The following is a 24,217-nucleotide window of genomic DNA, read 5'->3' on the forward strand; positions in this document are numbered from 1 at the left end:
AGCGCAAGCCTGGAAACTCCGCCCCTCCTACGCCCTCACCCCGCCCCAGAACCGAGCGGAGTCTCGCCGAGGTAGCCCCGCCCCTGCACTGCCCGTAATACGCATGCGCACTTTCCACTTGACGCACTTTCGTTCTCCCAATATTTCCCGCCTCCTCAGCCCAGCTGGGCATGCGCACTACTTGTCCTCCTGGCACTGCCCGGCCTTTCCCGCCCTTCACTGGCCTCCGGAGGAGGGTCAGAGTTCACGCACTTCTCTGGGGAATACCTTCTCCAGGCTGGGAGATGCGGGGACTAGTAGGTGGTAGACGTCCTTCTGGTCCTGAATCTTAAGGGGCAAAGGACGTACTCTAGGGCTATTAACACCTCCGAGAGCCCAGCGGCGGGAAGAGATTGTGTGAGAGGGGTCAGAGGTGAAAGGTCAGAGGGCTGCGAAAGGGGCGGAGCGAGCCGGAGGCGGATGGCGGCTGCAGCAGCTCATCCTTGGCGGCAGCGGTGTTGAAGTTGGGACGGGTCGGACGCATCGGGTGGTAGGAGGAGAGCCGCGGCCGCTCCCAACATGCACAGCCTGGCGACGGCTGCGGTAAGTGGTTGGGCCGCCCGGCCTGGGCCCAGAACCCCTCAGCTCTGCGTTTCGGCCTTTTCTCCGAGCTCCCTGTGTGGAGCGAGAGTCCTGCTCCTCCTTTCCTCAACCAGCAAGGCCCGAGCCTCCCTCTTCGCCGCGCTTGGCTGTGGCGGAGCCGGCCCCCACTTTCCTTGCCGGTCGGCTCCCTGGCCTCTCGCGCGGCGTATCGCGTTCTTTTCCGGCTCCCGGGCCTGGTCCCGCGGACGGGGCGCCTCTCTAGCGGCCGGGACGGGCCATTCATTGATTCATTGCGCTGACCAACAGTTTCAGGGAGCCGGTTGAGAGCTGGGCGTCGGTGGGGGCGAGGGGAATTCCATGGTCCATTTGACACCGCCCGTGCTCTCACCACCTCCTGCCTAGGCACATCGCGGCGGGGAAGAAATGGCTTCTAGCTCATGCCACTTGCTTTACAGATGCAAGATCAAAGAGTCAGAGAAGTGAATAACTATTTCTTCCGACTTACGGTTCTCTGTGTTTAAAACCTCTTTTCACACATCTCATTTTACCAGAGTGATCCTTTACCAAGGAAAACAGTGTAAATTAACCTGTCTGAAGTAATCCCATGGCTTCGCATTGCATTGAGATGGCCTGCAATGGTCCTTACGCAGATGAATGCTCTTACCCTACACACACACACACACACACACACACACACCCCCCACACGTCTGGCTGCTGTTAGAGTACTCTTCGCAGAATTGATCCCAATTTGTATTTTTTGTGTTTATTTACTTGTTTCTTTGTCCCCATTTTGAGGTCAAGGACAGGGATTGTATGGGTCCTGTTTACATGATTACCCCAGTGCCAGACAGTTCCTGGCACAAAGACTTTGCTGAATGAGGCTGTACAGATGCGGAGGGAGGTGACTGCTGAGAGCAAGTAACCATAATGGGCAAATGGGATCATACAGTTTGAGCACACTCTTGTGAATGCCCACCTCGCTTTTTCAGTTTAAACAAGATGAAGTGACTTAAGGAGAGAGTAATATACTGAAGTTGCATTACCGGGCAAAATGACATAAGTACTAAACAGAGGACAAAAAAAATTGCCTTAAGCTACGAAAAACATGGTCATTTCCAGGGCCAGTGGCATCTCTGCCCCCTGACACGATGTTTCTAAATGTTTGTAACTGTTCACAGTGGAGAGGTACCTTTTATATTTCTCAATTAGGTGATTGCAATTTCCTCACCTTGTTTTGTTTCTTCTCCCAAATTATATATATAATTTGGGGAAAAGCCAATCAGAAGATGAGGTTGCTGCTGGTAGGGAAGGGGCAAATTAAACAAAGGATTCTAATAAGATTAGATTGTCCATCTCTTAGAATCTGATTGTGTCGTCTTTACCCTTTGATATCAAGCTGCTTTTTTCCTTATACCTCTCCAAACTCTACCTATTCGATTCGTTTTATTTTCAGTTGCTCCCTGATACATTTTTTGAGCAGCCATTAAAGCTGTGGTTCATTACTTATAGTAAGTACTCAATACATGTTTCTTCAATTTAATTTACAATGCCTTACCTTTATTTAGAAGTTGAGCTGTTAGTTACCCTTTTACCTGTTATGCTGTTTGGACCACGCAGAAGCTCTGATAAATTCCCTTGTACCACTCATTCACTGGAATATTTGGTTATTGAGGAGTCTGAAGCATAGATAAGTTGAACCCCCTCTTTCCCAATCCTTAAAGCCTTCCATTAGGTTAAAATGCCTGTATTATTCTGATCTGGGTAAAGGACACTAATGGTGTATATCACTCACTAGAAGTTGAAAAGAGTTAATAATACATGCAGTGGTGCCAGTAATAATCTAAACCACTTGAGAAGATTCTTACTGAAGAAGATACCTAATGGTGAAAATTTGTATTTGCATATACCTTTATTTGTTTTTTAAAATAACAGGTAAATCATCACTTGAGCTGGAGAGATAGTACTATCAAAGGAGAATATGATCACATATGAATGCAGAGTGTTATTCACTAGATGGAGGAATTGAGATAATTGGGCATGTATCTTAAATTTCGACTTTTTTAAAAATATTATGCCAGCAATTTGTAGTATAGTGGAGTGATTTTTTTTACAGAATACATCCTACCATCTTCATTATTGCCATCATAGAATATAATTTCTCTCTTACATCTACTAAATAGGGACAGAAATAGCACACAGGATTGTATTAAATAAGACTAACAAAATGTTCAGTGGTTGGCTAGGTTCACTCATTGGTTTAATGACTTGTTCCCAGACTTCAGCCTTGGGACTCTAATTCCTGTCTCAACAAAGTAACACATCACTTGTTATGGACCTTGGAGGTTGCTTCAGCTTAATAGAACCACAGATCTTCACATAGCATGGGTCTTCTGTAATGAACGTTATACTAGTGATTTAAAACTGCCAAAGTAAGGCTTTAGGAGATACATTGAGTGTGGGTTTTTTTGTTTTTGTTTTTTTATAATTTCCCATGGTAATTCTAACATCCTTAAACTCCTGTTATTCCATCTTTTTTCATGTAACCAGCAGCAGCATTAGTCATTTTATACCTTTTTGTTGAGCAGCGCTGACTCCCAGATGCCCTCCTCTTTGGCAAGTAAAAAGAACATTGTGCATTCTGAAGGGTCTAATTCAGACACTGTCTCCTCCTTTGTCTCCTGAAGATTTAAGCAAACTAACTAACTTCTTTGCTTATTCACTTCCATTTTTATAAAGTTATTTTGAAGAACATTCTGGCCCTTATTTTTTAAAGACATGAGTATAATTAAACTAATTTAACATCTCCCTTTGGCACTATTAAGAAAGTGTGTTTTCTTGGAATATCGTCATTATATAGACACCCAAAGTCACATGTTGAATCATCATCAGACTTAGGAAAATAATCTCTTCCAATCTAATTCCTTTTTTTCTTTATACACTGTCACATATTCATTGGTAAGAAAACCAACAATTGGTTTGGCCCTTGAACTAAAGTTGTATTGATACATTTGGCTATTTTCTGTTTAAGGGAGCCATCAACAACAATTTTTAATTTACTCAGAGGGAGGAGGAACTATATTTCTTTCCCATTTATGAGTAAATATTTGTCTTTTTTAAGTTCTAATATCTTTCTCATTTTCACATTGTGTTAAGATTTTTCAGAAATAGGACAACTGTTAGTACCCTGTGTTTGTGACACTTGGAGTTAACCATTGGTGGCTCACTTTGATATATGTTTAGCCTGTGTTAAGCTTTACTGAAGGAAAAAAGTTACTTGAAATACATTTGCCACATACAAACCATGAAACAGGAAAGAGAATAACGATTCCCTCCTAAATTTTGACGGTACAAACATTTTTTAACACATCTGTTTCAAGGAAAGGACCACTGACTTTAAGCAGGTTATAACTAAAAATACATAGTTATAAACCACAGTGCTTCTTTCTGATCTTGGAAGTGTTGAGGATGATAACTAATAGTCCAAATTGGATTTCTTGTAAATGACTTTGGGGATATGTTAACTGAACCTACTGTTTATCCAAATCCAACTGTAACAAAATCAAACTTAAAGTTCTGTATTGGGTTCTTAAATAATTTCTTCAATTTGGAGGGATATTTGTGATTTCAACCCTATAGAACAAGTAGGGCTCACTGATTCTAGAGAGAAGTAGATGAGTTTAATTCTGCCCTGTATTTGCTTGTGTGAGCTTAAGTATGATAAACTTCCCTGAACTTGTTTCCTCTCAGAATTTTGAGAATAATTTGAGATAATCCACAGTGGCTAGCATATAGTATGTTCAATAAATGCTGCTTCCTATAAAAAGTTCCTAGAAAATCTATGGTGGAGGGCTGGCTGTGGAATACTAGGTAATTTGGGACGACAGTGGAAATGATCTGTATCTTGATTGTGGTGGTGGTCACGTGGGTTTATAGATTTCTCAAAAGTCGTTGAAATGTACACTTAAGAGGAGTACACTTGAAAATTTTATTGTATGCAAATGGTACCTTAATAAAATAGATTTTTTTTAAAAGAGCCACTTAGATTAGTCTCTTACATTAAAGGAAGAAATTTCTAATATTTTAGAGCTGACTGAGACTTTGGTAGTGATTTAATATATTAGTTTCCTCATTTAACCAATAGTAAATTTGAGGCTTTGAAGAGGAAATGATTTATCTTTGGTCACACAGTTTTAGAAATGGCAACACCGTTTTGAAACCATTTCTGGTTCCCATTCCAGTGTGCATTCTAGTTATGGACTAGTATAGTTACTTGCAAATCTAGGTCTTTCCTATTCTTTAACTTGATAAAGAAGTTTTTAATTCTGAGTCCATAAATGGGTTACAGAGGAGTCTGTGAATTCCCTGAAATGTGTAAATTTCAGGAAAAAATAAATTATATGCAAAACAACTTGAAGTTGTGTATTTTCATGAGGAAAAGACCCATAGATTTCATTTGATTCAAGAAATGTTAACCTCTGCTCTTGTGGTAGTGTCCTGCTCTTATTGTTAGTGCGTTTAAGTTAGGTAGTCTCCAAAAGAGAAGTTCGATGAATTTGTTTTTCTGCTGCTGGACAGTGTGTGCTAGTAGGTTGTATTCATATTAGCTACACCTCAGAAATGTATTAGTAAATTATAAATTAAAAGAATTGCAGCAAGTGAACTAGGAATCTTTGGAGATGATCTTTAAATACAGAATGAGGGGGAGGTTATAGCACAGTGATAGAGTGTGTGCTTAGCAGGCACCAAGTCCTGGGTTCAATCCCCAGTACCTCCATTAAAATAAATAATAAAGAAAGAAAGAAATAACCTAACTTCCTCCCCCCCAAAAAATTATAAAAAAATAAATAAATACAGATGAGAGGAGGAGGAAATCTGCCTACTGTTTACTCATAGTTCCATCAATTGTGAAATGTGGATAATAACCACACTGCCGTGATCATTAAATGAAACCATGTTTCAAAAAGTACAATATAGTTCCCTCATCCACCCCACCCCACTCTTTTACTTCCTACTCCCTTTTAGGAAGGCATCAATTTTCAGATTCTAATATTTTTGTGAAAGTTGTGCCTAAATGATCCTTGGGATTCAGAAAGAGAGAGGCATTTTGGGTTTTTATTACCATTAAGATCTAGTCAGGGATAAAGAAGATGTGGTATATAGATCTTGTCAGATGCTAGAGTTGTGTTTTGCAGTTTTATTCAGGGGTGATGTCCGAAGTATTTTATAAGTTGTCTGATACTATAAATTAATCTGTAAATCAGTATATAACTCAAAATGTTAAAAGATTTTCCCTTTTATTTTCCAAAATAACCGAGTTTCCCTGTGTTATAAAATTACTTGTTGATGTAGGTGGGGGGGTGTATTGGTGGCTGTCATTAGTACAATTATGTCCATCTGAGCCATGATTTGACATAGAGAACTATGTCAAACTATTTCACTGACTTTTCCCATTAAAATGATGGTCTCATAATCTCAATAAGTAGAGATTTTCTCTTAGTATCAATGATATTGTTCATGGTGCTGATTGTTTTTTCAGATTCTACTGAACTAACGGCAGTAGCACTTTAATTTTGTCTGAGATTTTTTATATATTCCTTATCTCTGTTGTGTAGAAATAGTTTTTTGTACAGTTGTCTTTAGATCAGACCTAATATTTCAGGCAAGTGAGAAGCAGCATTAGCAAAGCAGTTAAAGTATGGACTCTATTGCCAGATTGCCTGGATGAAATCCTGGGCTTTGCCACTTAACTTTTAAATAACTTCTCTGTTTCTCAGTTTTCTCATCAAATGAGAGTGATAATGATAAGACAGTGCCCGACAAAGCAAGCAGTATATATGTGAGCTCTCATTTTTAAGAAATAATTATATTTATCCCATAACAAATAGGTATTCAGTAGGTTTAAACTAACTCCTTTTATTAAGTTGGGGGTGAAATTCAACAGAGATGATGAAAAGAAGGGTCCCTACCTCAGATATTTCCTGGTACCAAACTGTCCTCACTGCCTTATTAATTGTTAGAATGGCTACAGAACTCATATCTCCAAACGTATACCTGAGAGGGCCACACTACCATCCACCTGACATCTCTAGTTCTCTTAGAACCAAAGTACCATGGAGGCTGCAGTTCCCACAAGTAGCCTCGAAATTTGGAATATTACTGGCAACAGGTGGTCATGGCCTTAAGGACCCAAGTAGACACCAGACATTGGCCTTCCAGAGTGCTAGCACTACTCCAAGGGAACCGTCTGCTCTGCTGGAGCCAAGCCCACTCTGGAAATGGAATATTTGGGTATGGGGTCTGGTGTTCAGAAGCCATGATTTGCTGACTTAAGGGTACCAGTGCAGCCTGGTGTTGTTCACCTAGGGTTCCCCAGGATAGGATGGGTACAGGGGTGCTGGATACAGGTCACAGATTGGCTCTAGAAAGGGTGATGGAGTTTACTTACAGTGGTGTATGGAAGACAAGCCTCTAGGAATGAGTAATGACTAATCAGTATAGATACTGTATAGATACAGTATAGATACTGTATGGCTGGAGCCTTGTCTGTGGGGCCGTCTTTAGGATTGTGGCCATCCAAGAGACTGTGGACAGGAAACCCAAAGCTCAGATTTTAGCTGTTATTCCCACTGAGTTTTTAAGGTGATGTAATACTCTAAATAAACATATCCTATCTTCTGGTGGGAATTACATTTCCAAAAATACTTTTTAAAGTTGAAGACCTATCTGTAGCAACATAGAAAGGGCAAGTGCTTAGACCATACTGCTTTTGCTGTTGGAAGTGGAGGGAAAGTACCCTTTTCCTTCTGCATCATTTAGGAGCCTATGCTTTCTTGAGGAGCATCACTGATGAGGATTGCAAAACAGCTTTTAGCAGATTACTATGAGGCACTTAAAGAAGACTTAAGTTGCATGGTATTTCAGTCCATTTAGCAGAACTTCACTTTGTGGTTCATTCGGTCAAGCAAGTGAAATGATAAACATTAAGCTAAAAGCTTCTAATCAAGCTTCCATTTATAGAAGGCTATTGTTCAGCTTGGATAGAGTAAATGTTAGTATACCTCAAAGTCCATCTTAAACTTCATTCTCTTCAACAAAGACAGTTGTCCTTTTTGTTCCACGTCTTTCTATTTGTGTAATGGGTAGGTCATCATTCTGTCACACTAAAGTGTAGTGGTAACATGTAAATACTGTGAGGAGCTGTGTAATACAGTTCAAGAAAGCGTTGGATGTTCATAGCAGCACAATTTACAATAGCCAAGACGTGGACGCAACCTAAATGTCCGTCAACAGATGACTGGATAAAGAAGTTGTTGGGGGGGGTGTGCATATATATACACATATATATAAAACGTATGTATGTGTATATATATTCACATATGTATATATAATGGAATATATATATATGTATTACAACTTCTTTATCCAGTCATCTGCTGATGGACATTTAGGTTGCTTCCATGTCTTGGCTGTTGTAAATAGTGCTGCTGTGAACATTGGAGATACATAAACATGGAACTATTAAGAGATTTGTGCATTTTAGATTTTGATAGATTAAATTAGTTTACATCAAGTATATGTATTGAGACAAGCTCTCCTGGTATTTATGAAAAATATATTTCCTCTAAAGCACTACTGCAGAGTAAGTCTTGGTTTGACTCTAATGAAACTCACATGTTTACTTTCTTGTCTTCACTTGAAGCCTGTGCCTACTGCACTGGCCCAGGTGGATAGAGAAAAGATATATCAGTGGATCAACGAGCTGTCCAGTCCTGAGACAAGGGAAAATGCTTTGCTGGAGCTAAGTAAGAAGCGGGAATCTGTTCCTGACCTTGCACCCATGCTGTGGCATTCATTTGGTACTATTGCAGCACTTTTACAGGTGGGTATATATCCATGAGTTGCAGTTCAGTCCTGTTTATCACACTTGTATCTCTCTGCCTTTGCCCAAATGATTTTGAAAACTTTAGTAATGTTAAAAGTCAGCATTTGTAAGAATCTGTTTTAGAAAAGTCTGAGGTACTTGTTAAATGCAGATTCTTGGATCCTACCCAAGAAGTTTGATTTATTTAGTCTGAGATGAAAAATTTGTATGTTTAACAGGCAACTCACCCACTCCCAGGTGACCTGATGCAGGTGGTCTAAGAACTACACTTTGAGAAACACAGCTTTAGGAGTACTACAAAATAATTCTACATGACAGGGGAAGAGAAGGTGGAAAGGAAGGTATAAGGACTGAAAGGTATATTCTGGGGAAAGAAAATATTAAGATAAAGATATAACAGCTCTACAATTAAAGTTGGGTATACTTGAACATTAAAGAATAAATAACTGAAATTTGGTTCTGACCAGAATGGTCATTTGTGGGGAATAAGTTGAAATGGTGTAGTCCTAAGATACCAAGATAGAATGATCATCCTTTAAAGTATTGTTCACAATTCCTAATAATTAGATTAATTTTTCACATTCTATCTCTATTACATGTGTCCAAAAAACTAATCCTTCTTATAGGACTATTTTCTGTGTAAAAGTTTTACAATGAAGATAAATGGAATTGTACTCAGCAAATCACCTTTTGACAGAGAACACATACATTCACTGATGTTTGTATATATCCCCACACATACACCCTTGTTCTTACCTCCCCCTTTTTGTAGTTGCTACCTGACCAAACAGAAACTTCTTTGAGTCACTGTGGTTCATTTACTAACACTTTCTGGCTAGCTGTCTCATCACCATAACTTAAAGTACATTGTTGACAAAAAGAGGGATTATAAATGTAAAAGTCCTTCAAGTGAAAGCCTCAACAGATGATGCAGGATGTAGGAGGAAGTGTGGGTGACCACAGTTGCCTCTATAGAAGTCTTCCTAGAGATATATGTAGTAATGTCTCAGATAGTCTCAGTCAAATTCATTTGTGATGAAAGGATGGGAAAATGGTTTATTTCTGCTCCCTCTTTGATGGTTTGGTTCTTTCAGGATATGTGGAATTAAAGTTGTTTGATTTCATACCATGGGAATTAAAGTTATTCCTTGTTCATCTGGTGCTGATTTCCATTTTTTAGGAAATTGTAAATATTTATCCATCTATCAATCCACCCACCTTGACAGCACACCAGTCTAACAGAGTTTGCAATGCTCTGGCATTACTGCAGTGTGTGGCATCACATCCAGAAACCAGGTAAGTGCTTTGGATGAGTGTGGGAGGGGAAGTTTGTATTGAATGTGGTCCTACACTACTTCTGAATGATGAGAAGAGGTGCATGTGTGTGTGCTGGCTCTTCAGGGCTCTCGTTTACTTTTTTTTTTCCCCCTGAAGAATTTCTCATCTCTAATTTACCAAATTTTAGTGTAGTAACAGCATGGGATTATGTTCTTTTATAATTAACATGTTCTTTTATAATTAATTTTTTTGCTTTTTAAAATAGTGATAAAATATAAATAACATAAAATGTGTCATTTGAATCATTTTAAACTGTCTGGTTCAGTGGTATTAAATACATTCATGATGTGCAACCATCACTACCATCCATCTCCATAATTCTATTCATCTTGTAAAACTGAAACTCTATACCCATTAAACAACTCCCCATCCCTCTGCCTGCCACCCTGCCCCTGGCATCCACCATTGTACTTTCTGTCTATGGTTTTGACTGCTCTGAGTACCTCATATGAATGGAATCATACAGTATTTGTCTTTTTGTGATTGGCTTATTTCACTTAACATAATGTTTTCAAGGTTCATCTATATTATAACAAATGTCAGAATTTGCTTCCTTGTTAAGGCTGAGTACTGTTCCATCTCATTTACTTTTTACCCATTGATAGCAAGGAACTTTAAAGGAATGGTTGTCACCTCTCAGGAAAGATCAGGCACATGGCATTCTCTCCCTCCTAAATCCATAGTAGGCATCATTATGCTATGAGGAATAGTGCATTTCATTTAGTAGGAGTTCAGTAAGTATTTGAACCCAGCACTTTTTCCTCACATAATAAGCCAGTTTTGGCTTCAGAATCTTTCTTATTAATTCAGGATTCTAGACAACCTCTGTAATAGATGAGAGAATTGGCATGCAAGTTGAGACATTTTTGCCTTCCTGCTATATCTGAGAAATTGAAAAGAGGGAAATTCTGTTCAGGAACCTACTTTGTGACTTTTATGGCCCTAAGACACTTAATAGTCATCTTATTAAAACCTTTACTTTGTCAAGTTTTCCTTGTAAAATCTGAGTGCTGGGTTGGCATTGACCTTTCAGAGCTTTAAAGAAGTTGATAAGAAAATTATTTGTAAGCACTTAAGAAAAATGTAAGAGTACTCTGAGTGTTAAAATTTGGGGGGTTTTGACTCCCCTTTGAGGTGTCACTATAAATTATATAAAGTAATAGACTGATTCCATGTTAGTTGCCTGAACATATTATCTGCAGATTAAAATGTTTTTAGAATGTTTAGTGTATCTAAAAGCTCTAACAACAACAACAGAAAGTGTGTATTTGTACATAGCAGATAAATCTGGTGTTGGCTGCTTTGTTTTATTATCTTGGTTAATCAGATTTTGTCAGCTTGTACTTATGAATATTATTATTCAGTTATAAATTAGATGAGAGAGAATATCCAGGAGAATCTCTCGGGCACTTAATTAATTACATTTTATGGCCTATTTTTTAAAACTTGCAGTTGGATATTTTATCAGTTTTTAAAGTACTAGGTGCTGGTTACAGGGAAAATCATGTATTCTCTTAACCATTGGTCTAGGGTAGGGCTTTTCAGCCTTGACACCATTGGCATTTGGGGCTGGGTATTGTTTGTGGTAAGAGGGGGACAGGAAGGGGTTGTACTATGCATTGTAGGATATTTAGGAGTACCCTTGGCTTCTGCCTATTGGATGACAATCCCCTCAGTTATGACAACCAAAAAATCTCCAGACATTGCCTCATGTACCCTGGGGGGCACAGTTACCCCACCTAAGGATCACTGGTCTAGACTAATAACCAGCAACAGTCATTCCTAGAGATTCCTTGGTCAAGCAATGTTACAGGCCTAACAGAATTAGCCACCTGGAAATTTGAATGTTCAGAATCCTTAGAAATTAACTCTGGGCTCTGAATGTGATTATTTTCTCTTCCAGGTCAGCATTTCTTGCAGCACACATCCCACTTTTTTTGTACCCTTTTTTGCACACTGTCAGTAAAACGCGTCCCTTTGAGTATCTTCGGCTAACGAGTCTTGGAGTTATTGGTAAGTTATTAGGATTGTTTTTGAAAATCTGAAATGATCATTTGAAATAGTGTTCTTAACATAGGTGTTTTGTCTGGCTTTTGATAGTTTTTGTTCACTGATTGTTTTCATCTTTGAGGTTGCGTCTGTTTTCACTAATAAATGAACATGAGGAACATGATTGCTCTTATCAGGTACCATTCTGAGTATTGTTACTAAAGCTATGAGGCCCATTAAATTTAGTGTATATGTAGAAATGTTTACTAAATTTAGGAAAAGTAAAGAACTAGAGCATTAGTAAATAAATAAAGAATATTACAGGAATAAGAATTTGAATTTGTTGTTTTGGTTTGGTTTTTTGTCTTTCTCACTGCTAAGCTATTCTCCCATAACTCCAAGGGTTTGCCTTCTGTTTTATCTTGTTGAATCTCTGCATGTTCAAGTTAATGTTTCCATATATGTTTATAGTGGGAAATGTGTCTAAAATACTTCTTACTTAAGAAAATAATATATCAGCTATTTCAGATCTCAGACTCCTGGGTGGGAAAGAACTATCTTTGGATTTGTGAAATGTAAATACATTCAAGAAGGTTTCTTTCTTAAATTGCCCTTCCTTTTTTCAGTGTCTTTTTCTGATAGCTTTTGCTTAAAGTACTAACCAAACAAAAGAACACTGATTATACAAACTGTTTTGTTAGGTTATTATTTTTATGTTCAACCTTTGTCATATCCCTATGATTATAAACCGTGAGTCAGGAAGTATAACTTAAAAGTTTGGTATTTCTAAGATACATTTCTCAGAAGCATTTTAGTCTCCTTTAAGGAGTAACTGTTATCTCATACTCTCTAAATGAATGTTATTTCTTTTTATATCTCCTAGATGATACTCTATTAGATACTTTTCTCCAATGTATTCTTTTCTACTTCTAAGATACATTCTCAAGTAGGATTTAAAACATCAACATGATTCCAGCCAAAAGAAAACATTTATATTTATAGTTCTGATTCAAATCATCCTACTTCTGCTGGTTTCTTGACTACTGCATTTGGATGATACACTTATGTGATGTTAGGATAAAAGTTGACAGTGGGGGGATGTGAAAAAATACTTGGACAGTACTAAGTCAGTTGCCTACGCTTGCATATATTTTTTGAAACTCAGTTTTTCCCAAGTCATTTGAGAGAACAAGCAGAAGGTGAATATTTGGTTTTAGACTTTTTCCTACAGTTCAAGGGTTATCAAACAAGTTTGAATATAAATGAAATGATACATACCATAAAACAAAAAATATCTGAAACTGAATGAAAATAAAAATGTAATGTATCAAAATTTGTAGGATGCAGCTAAAACGGGGCTTAGGGGAAGTTTATAGTATTAAATGCTTATTCTAGAAAGAGAGGTCTTTGGTGATCTATACTTTCAATGTAAGAAACTAGGAAAAGGAGCAAATTAAGCCAAAGCAAAAAAAAAGGAAGGAAATAGTAAAGAATAGATATCAATGAAAGTAGGAACAGGAAAACAGTATATAAAATAAGTGAAACCAAAAGCTGATTTTGTTTAATTGAGATATAATTGACATTTGATATACAACATAATGATTTGACTGTATATATAATTGCAAAATTATCACTACAGTAAGTTTAGTTAACATCCCTCATCACACATGGTTATAACATTTTTTTCCCTGTGATGAGAACTTTTAAGATTTATCTTAGCAGCTTTCGAACATACAATACCGTATTATTACTATAGTCACCATAATGTACATTACATCCCCAGGACTTTTTTTTATCTTACAACCAGAAGGTTATACCTTTTGACCACCTTCACTCATTTTATCCACCCTCAATTTTTTATTCAAAAAATTCGATTAAATTAATAAACCTCTAGCCAGATAGGTTGAGAAAAAAAAGAAGACACAGATTACAAAATATCATGAATGAAAGGGGGTGCGTTATAAAAGACTCTACAGACATTAAAAGAATAAAAGGTAATACTGCTAATAACTCTTTGCCCTTAACTGTGAAAACTTAGGTGAAATGGACAAATTCTTTGCAAAAATACAGTCTGCCAAAGTGCACTCAAGAAAAAATTGATAAGCTGAATAGTTGTGTAGTTAAAAACCTTCCGGCGTAGAAAATTCCAGGCCCAAATATTTTCAACTGGTTAACTCTACCAAAAATTTAAAGAAGAAATAATGCCAATTTTATAAAACTTCTCCAGACCATAGAGAGGAAACTTCTCAACTCTTGGTGAGACCAGCATTCCAGAGTAATGGTAATAAAAATAGAAAAAGACATTGGGGGAAAAAAAACTGTAGGCCAGTATCCCTCATGAATATAGATGCAGAAATTCTCAACAAAATGCTAACAAATCAAGCCTAAGAATAATATAAAAAAGATCATCATGACCAAGTGGAGTTTATCCCAGGAATGCACGCTGGTTCAGTTTTCAAAACTGTCATTATGATTGACCATATCAACAGACTAAAGAAAAAAAATCATATGATCATTTCTGTAGTTTAAAAAAAGCCTTTGAGAGAATTCAATATCCATTTATGATAGAAACTCTAGCAAAGTAGGAATAGAGGGGAACTTTCTCAACCTGGTAAATTAGAAAACAAAAACAACCCTACGGTTAAGATCATAGTTAATATGAAAAACTGTAAATTGTCCACTAAGATTGAGAACAAGGCAAGGATGTTCATTCTCACCATTCTTACTCAGTCTCATCCTAGATATCCTAGCTGGTGTATTACAGCAAGAGAAAAAAATAAATAAAGGGCATACAAATTAGGAAAAATTAAGACTGTATTCACAGACAATATGATTAACTACCTTGAAAAATCTTGGAGAATCTACAGAAAACTCTTAGAACTAGTGAATTTAACAAGGTTGCAGGATATAAAGTTAGTATACAAAAATCAATCATTTTTATGTGCTAGCAATAAGCATTTAGAAATTGAAATTTCACCATAACATATGAAAAACTTGAGTGTAAATCTTATAAAATACATGTAAAATCTGTTGCTGGAAACTAAAACAATGATAAAAGTAGTCAAAGAAGACCTAAATAAATGCAGAGATATACCATGTTCATCAGTTGGTGTATCACTGATTCAGTATTGTTGATGTCATTCTCCGCAGACTGATACGTAGACTTAGAGCAATTCTAACAAAATCCCAGCAGGATTTTTTTTTAAATATATAGAAATTGAAAAGGTGTCCCTAGAATTTATCTGGGAAAGCAAATGAACTAGAATACCCATTTTTTGGAAAGAAGGATAAAGTTGGAAGATACACACTACCTGATTTCTAGACCTACTGGAAAACTACAGTAGTCAAGACAGTGTGATACTGGGGGAAAGACAGACTTGTAGATCAGTAGGGCAGAATGGAGAGTCCAGAGATAGACCCACACAAATATAGTCAGTCGGATTTTTGACAAAGGTGCAAAGAGAATTTAATGAAGAAAGGATAGTCTTTTCAATAAATGGTACTGGAATAATTAGATATCAATATATAAAACAATGAGCCACAATCCGTACCTTGTACTCTATGCAAATATTAACTCAAAATGGGTTATATATGTGAAAAATCTAAGTGAGGCATAGAAAAAGAGATCAGATTTGTGGCTACTAGAGGCAGGGGTGGTGAGGGGAGGGGGACTTAAGTCTAAGTAAAGTAATAATTTGACATCTGTTTTAGGCCATATTAGTGTAGCATGTGTTGTTTGCTGTGAGGTTTAGCAATAAGGCATTTATAGATTGTCATTTCTGGTTAAAGTAAATGATATTCCTTACTCTCACCTGAAATGATTGACTTTAGTTATTATAGATCCAGTTAACCAAGGCCTTTCATATAAAAGCTAGTGATACATTGGACAGCTCAGGGAACAGTCATTTGTTTAATGGAACTCTGCCTCCCTGTATACAGAATTGAGACAGTATCACTGAACTGTGTCACCTGGTCACTAGTGTCAGTTTAGAAACCAACAGAATAATAGAACTGGGATAAATTTTAGAATTCATTTGTTCCAAATCTTTTTTAAAGAAACAGAGGCCTGCAAAGGGAAGATAACTTTATCAAATTAGGTAAACTAGTTGTGGAACCAGAATTAGAGTCCAGGTGTTGGTGTGTGTGTATTTCTTGTTTAGGTATACCCTACAATGTTGATGCTTTGAGGGGAAAGAGGGGCAATTATATAACCAGGAAGTAATATTTGTTTATGCCTATTGTGAAGTACGATTCAAATTGACGTCATTTCTTTGCTGCTACTGATGTAGATTTCTCTCTTGCCTAAGATATTTGGAGAATAGATGGTGATATTACTGTATAATTGTCTACCAAGAGTGATAGCATCACTAGAAGTTTAACTGATACTAACTGTATGATGGACCAAACTTGGTGCCTGATCTTTAAGTGTTACAGATAACAGTTAGCCTGTGCCTTTTTTCTTCTTCCCTTTTTTTTTTAAAGAAAGATATGAATCTGATTCTCTGACATATAAACCACCATTGGTGTTGTATGTTATTTAAGTTCCACAAGTAGCTGGATGAACAAGTTTAATTAGAAATCCTGACTCTGAAATAATTTCGTTTGTCCATATTTTCTTTAGGGGCCCTGGTGAAAACAGATGAACAGGAAGTAATCAACTTTTTATTGACAACAGAAATTATCCCTTTGTGTTTGCGCATTATGGAATCTGGCAGTGAACTTTCTAAAACGGTATGTGCTTTTATATGTTAATTAGATTCTATATTGTGTTGACTCTTAGGCTACTTCTTTATGGTTGTGGGATCATTTTCTGCTTCCCTTCAAGTTTTTTGAAACTTTGATGAATATTTTTTCTCTTTCGAATAAAAATTGTTATATAATGATGATTTAAAAACCCACACTCTTCAGAAGAATATCAAAATAAACACTAAAGAGGTATCACCTCACACCAGTCAGAATGGCCGTCATTCAAAAATCCACAAATGACAAATGCTGGAGAGGCTGTGGAGAAAGGGGAACCCTCCTACACTGCTGGTGGGAATGCAGTTTGGTGTAGCCACTGTGGAAAACAGTGTGGAGATTCCTCAAAAGACTAGGAATAGACTTACCATATGACCCAGGAATCCCACTCCTGGGCTTGTATCCAGAAGGAAATCTACTTCAGGATGACACCTGCACCCCAATGTTCATAGCAGCACTATTTACAGTAGCCAAAACATGGAAACAGCCTAAATGTCCATCAACAGGTGACTGGATAAAGAAGCTGTGGTATATTTATACAATGGAATACTACTCAGCCATAAAAACCGACAACATAATGCCATTTGCAGCAACATGGATGCTCCTAGAGAATGTCATTCTAAGTGAAGTAAGCCAGAAAGAGAAAGAAAAATACCATATGAGATCGCTCATATGTAGAATCTAAAAAACAAAAACAAACAAAAACAAAGCATAAATACAGGACAGAAATAGACTCATGGACAGAGAATACAGACTTGTGGTTACCAGGGGAGTAGAGGGTGGGAAGGGATAGACTGGGATTTCAAAATTGTAGAATAGATAAACAAGATTACACTGTATAGCACAGGGAAATATACACAAAATGTTATGATAAATCACAGAGAAAAAAATGTGACAATGAGTGTGTATATGTCCATGAATGACTGGAAAATTGTGCTGAACACTGGAATTTGACACAACATTGTAAAATGATTATAAATCAATAAAAAATGTTAAAAAAATAAATAAATAAACACTAAATTTCTCCCTTTTCTCTGAACCCACTTCTCAGTCAAAAGTATATTATTCCAGACATTTTTAATGCATAATTAAGTGTATATATATTTGAGCTTCTGCCTACTTTGCTTGCTTTAACCATGAATGACATGGCTGAGTATAAAATTCTCATCTCATTTTTTCCTGTCAGAACTCAGTTGCCATAGCCCTGTTGTCTCCTGGTATTGAATGTTGTAGTGAAATCTTGGGTCAGCCTAATTTTTTTATTTTCTTGGTGAACTTGCCTTTTCTATATGGATATTTTAAGCTTCTTTATTATTTTTAAGTTCATTTGATAATTTTTTTATTATTATTTTTCTTGGGGGGGAGGGGGTAATTCGGTTTTTCTATTTTTATTTATTTTTGATGGAGGTACTGGGGTTTGAACCCAGGACCTTGTGCGTGCTGGACACTCATTCTACCCTGCCTTCCTCATTTGATAACCTTGTATCAGTTTTTTTCTGAAAGAGCCTAGTCCTTGTGTCTCCTTTTTGTTAATTTTTATAGTTTTCCCTTTAATTTGTTCTGACCTCTCCAGCAACATCAGTTATGCTATATAGTCTATTTTTATATATGTATCTTTTTTCTGTCTCTAATTACTTTCTATCTTTAATTTCATATCATGTGATTTTTCTCAAGGATACTTTTCCATGTTGCTATTTTTAGCAATATCTAACCTCTGCTTCTAAAGTATGTCTAGTTACATTAACTAGACTAGTCACTTTCATTTTTAATTCAGTAAGTATTTATTGCTGAGTTGGATGTAAGCACATGTAATGATATAAAAATTTTTATTTTGAATGCCCAATACAAATAAAAAATTCAAATGCTAGTATAAATGGGTATACAAATAAATGTAAGTCTCCTACCTCAGCCTCTCAGTTCTTCTCCCTAGTAGTGACCAATATGACCACTTTCTTACAGAATCTTTCTAGAAATATTCTATGTATAGATGTAGCAGTTTAATTTTATATTAATTTTTTTCCTCTAGTCTCTGCCCTCTCACTTCTCATGTTTTTTCAGCTCTTCTTTGAATTTTTTTATCTTTGGATTTTTTTTAAATGTTTTTTTAAAGTCCATGTATTCTTCATTTCCCTGGAAAATGTAGATAACTGTAACCCCTTCTTAGGATATGTCTCTACAAAATTTTCCCTGTGGGAATCATTCTAAGATCTCCGTTTGTTTAAAAATAATGAATGGAAGGAGAGATGTCATGAACTGAAGTTGGCAGCTTTTAAGTCAAGTATTTTGCTTTTGAATACTTTTCCACACAGCTTGCCTGTCTAGGGGAGGTTTATACCTCGATCTTCAGTTTTCTACTTAAACACAAAAAGAATAAGTGGCATGTGACCTGTGTTCATTTCCTCCTTAATTTTAGTTCTTTTTGTTAATTTCAGTGGATTTCTGGGACAGAATTGGGATGGGTGCAAACTGTATTCTGTCGTCTTTTATTAGTAGCTGGCTATGAATAGGTTTTTCAAGTTTGGCTTTATAAGAAGCCATAAGGCTGTGGCAGAAAAAGACTCATTTTCTCTTTTATGACATTTCATCTTCCAGGAACCCCCATCCCAATGATCCCTCCTCTGTTTACATTCCTTGCCCATTACTAGAATTGATTCATCCTTGATGTGTAGAGGTTCCCATTGACCTTCACACTTCAACTAGAATACTTCTCCTATCCAGCCTTTTATGGTTAGTAGTCAGTTCCTGGTATGTCTTTCTTCTTTTGTTCCATACAAGCAGACACCTTATCATGTACACTTTATGTTTATAGTGAATACCACCAAACAGCTTTCCAAAATAAGTTATTTTAAACATTACAAATGTCCAGACTTTATTACCCTGGAGAATGGTTCAATAGGTCAGAGACAGAACATGGACATCAGGATTTTTTAAACATTTCACAGGTGATCATGTCACACAGCTCTGATTGAGAACCACTACTTTACTGGGAGCCTACTATGGCAAAATGTTAGACTAAGCATTATACGTAAAAAGTGAACCTAGACTGGCAGGCTGGGTAGAAAAGTATTCAAAAGTAAGATTCAAAAGGACTGCTGGGTCATAGGGTAGGCTGCTGTGACCCAGTAGGAAGGATATTTATTGACTAGGGAAATGCAAGTGGGAATCTTATGGGGTATTGGAAATGTTCTATATTTTAATTTGGTTGTGGTTCACAAATGGGTACACAGGTAAAAATTCATCAAGATAAACTTAAGATTAGTACACTTTGCACATTTTACTGTGTATATGTTTGTATTAGTTTCCTTTTGCTGCTGTGGCAGATTGCCACAAGATTGATGGTTTAAAACACCACAGATTTATTCTCTTACAGTTCTGGAAGCCAGAAACTGTTAATCAGTTCACCAAGCTGAAGTCAGGGTGTCAGTAAGGGCTATGTTCCCTCTGGAAGCTCTAGAGGAGAATCCCTTTCCTTGCCTTTTCCAGCTTCTAGAATTCCATTTCTGGGCTCATTCCCCCATCCTCCATCTTCAAAGCCAGCAGTCTAGCATGTTCAAATCCCTCTGCTTCTATAATATCACCTTCTCTGTGGTCAAATCTCCCTCTACTGCTTTCTTGTAAGGACACTTATGATGATTACGTTTAGGGCCCACCTGGATAATCCAGGATGATTATTGCCCCCTACCCCACCCCCCAAAATTCTTAACTTAATCACATCTACAAAGTCCCTTTTGCTGCATAAGGTAGCATCCCCAGGGTTTGGTGATTAGGACCTGGGTATCTTTAGGGACCATTATTTAGCTAACTACAATGTTTTACCCCAGTAAAATGGTAAAATAAAATAAGTAATTCCCACAGTTGGCTCTGATGAGCAGCTAAGGAAGAGAAACATTATAATAATTATTTGACTTGAGTTAAACTAGTACTTTTTAAATCCCTTCTATGTAAGAGTTAATGAGTTTAAATTGAGTTTATTACTTTATTACTGTTGGAACAATTTTTGAAGGGGGACTTAAAAATCTTATTTTCTTAAAAATCTTTTAAGAATAGGAAAAGCTTTACTTAACCTCATTTGGAAGAATTTGAGGCATAGCTGAAGCTCTAAAATCATCTTGGACCATAGGAAAGAAAAGAGGCTCTGTATTCAAACTAGATTTAGACTTAATAGCTTTGTGATTTAGTGGCTTTGTCACTTGGGACCTTAACCTGGCAAATTATTGATTTTCAGTGGTGCCTGGCACATAGTAGGTATTTAATAACTGAGAAAGTCTCTAGTTTTTAAGAATCTGGTAATTATCTACCCTTTTATGTAAAATGAGAATAACAATGCTACCTACCTCATAGGTTTGTTGTGAAAATAAGATGTGTGTTATGGCTTTAGGAAAAATTCTGGCACATAGTAAGTGTTCAATATGGTAATATTTATTAATTTTTTTTGTACTATGCATATCTCATTGAGTAAGGTATATATAATCCCAGGATCTTTGCTTAGTTTTCTGCTTCATGTTGTTTCTGGGAGATGAGTAGTCAGCTGGAAGGCAAATCTGAGCAATGTTTTAGACTCCTTAATTTTGTTTTACTCCAGGTTGCCACGTTCATCCTTCAGAAGATCCTCTTAGATGACACTGGTTTGGCTTATATATGTCAGACATATGAGCGTTTCTCTCACGTTGCCATGATCTTGGTGAGTTCTTTAATCTACCCCCTTTGTAACTACTTCTGATCACACAACCCCTTTGCAATCGACACTGAGTGGCTTCAGTCTTCCAACTAGAAGTAACAACCATGGAACTTTGTATAACGATTTTTGCATTATCTGATCTCTGATGTCAACTAGAATTATTTTGTGTTTGGTGTGTTTTTCCCCACCCCACCCTCTTTTGGGGGAAACAGGGTAAGATGGTCCTGCAGCTATCCAAAGAGCCTTCCGCCCGTCTGCTGAAGCATGTAGTAAGATGTTACCTCCGACTCTCAGATAATCCCAGGTAAACATTTACAGAATTTATAGGACTTTGGGGAAATACTCTGGTGAGTGGTTGCCCCCTCTCATGGCATAGCTCTTATATCTTTAGGACAGGGAAGGGATAAAACTATATTTAGTTTGTCTGAGAACTTGATTAATTCCTTGTAAAATCTAAAGTGCTGAATTTAAAATTCTGTCAGAGTTTTATCTTTCCACTGGGACTCTGTACCCTACTCTAAAATTCCAGAGAGTTCAGGCAGTTCCCAGGGAATCTTATGATACATTACTCCTGTGGTTTGAGCTTTCTGTTGCTACTTCAGGTGATCAGAAAGAAAAATTAATCTTCGAAGATCTCTTTAAAAAGGAACAGGCCCAGAGCGCTCTTAAATTATTTTTTCAGTTCTCTTCTTGATTCCTGTAAAGTCCTTGAGCTAATTATTTTATCTCCCTGTGTTCATAATCTTCCTACCAGAAATTATACATTGTAGATACGGCGCAGTTTAGAAATTTTTGACCTTTTGCTTTGTGAATCCATAATTCATGCTGAAAGCCACTTACTCATTCTGCTAAACCACATAATGGGTTGATTTCTGTGTTCCTAGGAATAAGGGTAACTTGGTTTAATGTGAACTCCGCCTTCTGCCAATGAGATTATTTAAGCACTCACTGTTTCTTTGACCATTTTGTCCTGTTCTTTGGTGTTTTCTGTTTCACCAAAGTTTGAAACTATGTTTAAAACTCAACTTGTGCTAGTCTGAGTACAAAAGCCATAGCTTTTTTTTAAAACCGCCTTATAAATGGCCTTTTTGAAGTTTTCAGATTTGGCTTTTACTGGTTCTCTTTTAAAGAAAATATTTCAAAGTTCACCTGATAATATTGCTACCATAGTTTTGTTTTTACTGCTTATCTCTTATTAAGGGTTTTTCATTTGTTTGTTTTGGTTTGATTTGGTTTGGTTTGGTTTGGTTTTTTTCTTAACAGAGGCTCTGGGGATTGAACCCAGGACCTTGTGTATACCAAGCACACATTCTACCACTGTGCTGTACCCTCCTCACCACACATTCTACCACTGTGCTGTACCCTCCTCACTACCCCGTCTTTTTTATTGACTTGTTTTTTAAGTAGAGGTACTGGGGATTGAACCCAGGACCTTGTGCATGCTAGGCAGGTACTCTACCACTGAGCTATCCCCTCCCCTCCACCCCCCTTTTTTTATTAAGGATTTTAACTATTAAACTGAAGCCGTTTTTGGAAAGACACAAATTTTATCAGTTTAGAATTAAAGTTCATTAATTTATTGTACTGTGAGTCAGGTCATATCCCCTGTATGTACGGATTTTGTTAATGTACTGATTTTGGAAATTTCCTTTATTATCACCCATATATTTCTAACATGAGTATTTTGACAATATTTACTGTTATAAATCAGCAGTTTGTACTGAAGTAAACTGTTGCACCATTTTATTCCATTTGCTTTGTCACAAAATTCTACATTGGGGCATCATTCTGAAAATGTTTGCAGACAACAGATCTTGGAGATCTCTGAACCTGTGCTTAATACAAGCTTTAAGGAATTTTTATGGCTTCTTAAAGTATCTTGGCAGGGCCATAGATTCCCAGGGGTCTATATATTTATGTCTAAGAAAGAGACTCTTCCCTGCCCCCCAAATGTGGGTTTATTTGTTGGTCTCCCTGGTTGGTGTGTTTGTTTCTGATGTAGGGCACGTGAAGCACTCAGGCAGTGCCTCCCTGACCAGCTGAAGGACACGACCTTCGCCCAGGTGCTAAAAGATGACACCACCACGAAACGCTGGCTTGCACAACTGGTGAAGAACCTGCAAGAGGGCCAGGTCACCGATCCCCGGGGTATCCCCCTGCCCCCTCAGTGATCCTCCCCTGTCCCCTCCCACTAGTCCCCCAAGCTGGGGAAGGGAGGGGGATCCTGCAAGGAAAACAGCTCAGGTTTTATCACCAACCGGGAATAGACAACCTCAATGCTGAACTGCACTGGAGAAAAGGGGCAAGGTACCCCCGCTGAGGTGTGTAAGCTGCCATCTCAGGCTGCCTTGAGGACCTGGGCTCCCTCTGCTACTCCCAGGAAATGGCTCCTGACACAGCGGTCTGCCACCACAGCCCAGGAGGATGTCAACACCAGCAAATGCTGTATTTGCAGCATGCCTAAGATGACCCTTCCCCCTCACCTCTCCCCAGCCGCTGGCAGGAGGGAAGACTGGTGACAGCAGCACTCTAGGCATGGTGAACGCCTGGGACCAAGCCATGTGGCGTTTTCCTATTTTGCCTTCCTGGAAGACTCAAGATGTGTCTCTTCATTCTCTCTCTCAGTATTTGTTTACTTTGGTTTTTTGTTTTTAATCTCAGAGAGAGGTGTGTTTAGTGGACACAGGCTGTAATATTCAGCAAAACTTTGTCAACTGGCACTGTTTACAAGTCTGTTAGCTGCATAAGCTCAATAAAAAGTTGGTCTGGGCATTACATCCCCTCTAGCAGGCCAATAGCTACATGAGCTGTTGGGAGGAATGGGAGGCAGGGGAAGGATATAAAGCCAAAGGACAGCAGGAAGCCACCACCAATTTCCCTGCCTTTCCCATTCTACCCCCAGTTCTGGATGCCACAAGGACCTTAACCTTGTTTCTAGCTTTAGCTGCTAGCTTTTCCAAATCTCAGTGCTTTTCCGTCTTCACTTCCCGCCTATTAAACTTACAAT

The 24,217-nt window shown here is 37.6% G+C and overlaps 1 protein-coding gene across 1 annotated transcript; it reads left to right on the top strand.

The window, feature by feature from the left end:
* The first annotated feature begins 186 nt into the window (after positions 1-186).
* CNOT9 (CCR4-NOT transcription complex subunit 9) lies at positions 187-23,985 on the top strand. Its single transcript, XM_006207259.3, has 8 exons — positions 187-582; positions 8,283-8,462; positions 9,646-9,761; positions 11,707-11,816; positions 16,414-16,523; positions 21,115-21,213; positions 21,423-21,514; positions 23,213-23,985. The coding sequence occupies exons 1-8, from the start codon at positions 559-561 to the stop codon at positions 23,379-23,381; spliced, it is 900 nt and encodes a 299-aa protein (XP_006207321.1). The 5' UTR covers positions 187-558; the 3' UTR covers positions 23,382-23,985.
* The last annotated feature ends 232 nt before the right edge of the window (positions 23,986-24,217 follow it).

This window comes from Vicugna pacos, chromosome 5 (genome assembly GCF_048564905.1).
Source record: "Vicugna pacos chromosome 5, VicPac4, whole genome shotgun sequence".
In the NCBI taxonomy this organism is placed as follows: Eukaryota; Metazoa; Chordata; class Mammalia; order Artiodactyla; family Camelidae; genus Vicugna; species Vicugna pacos.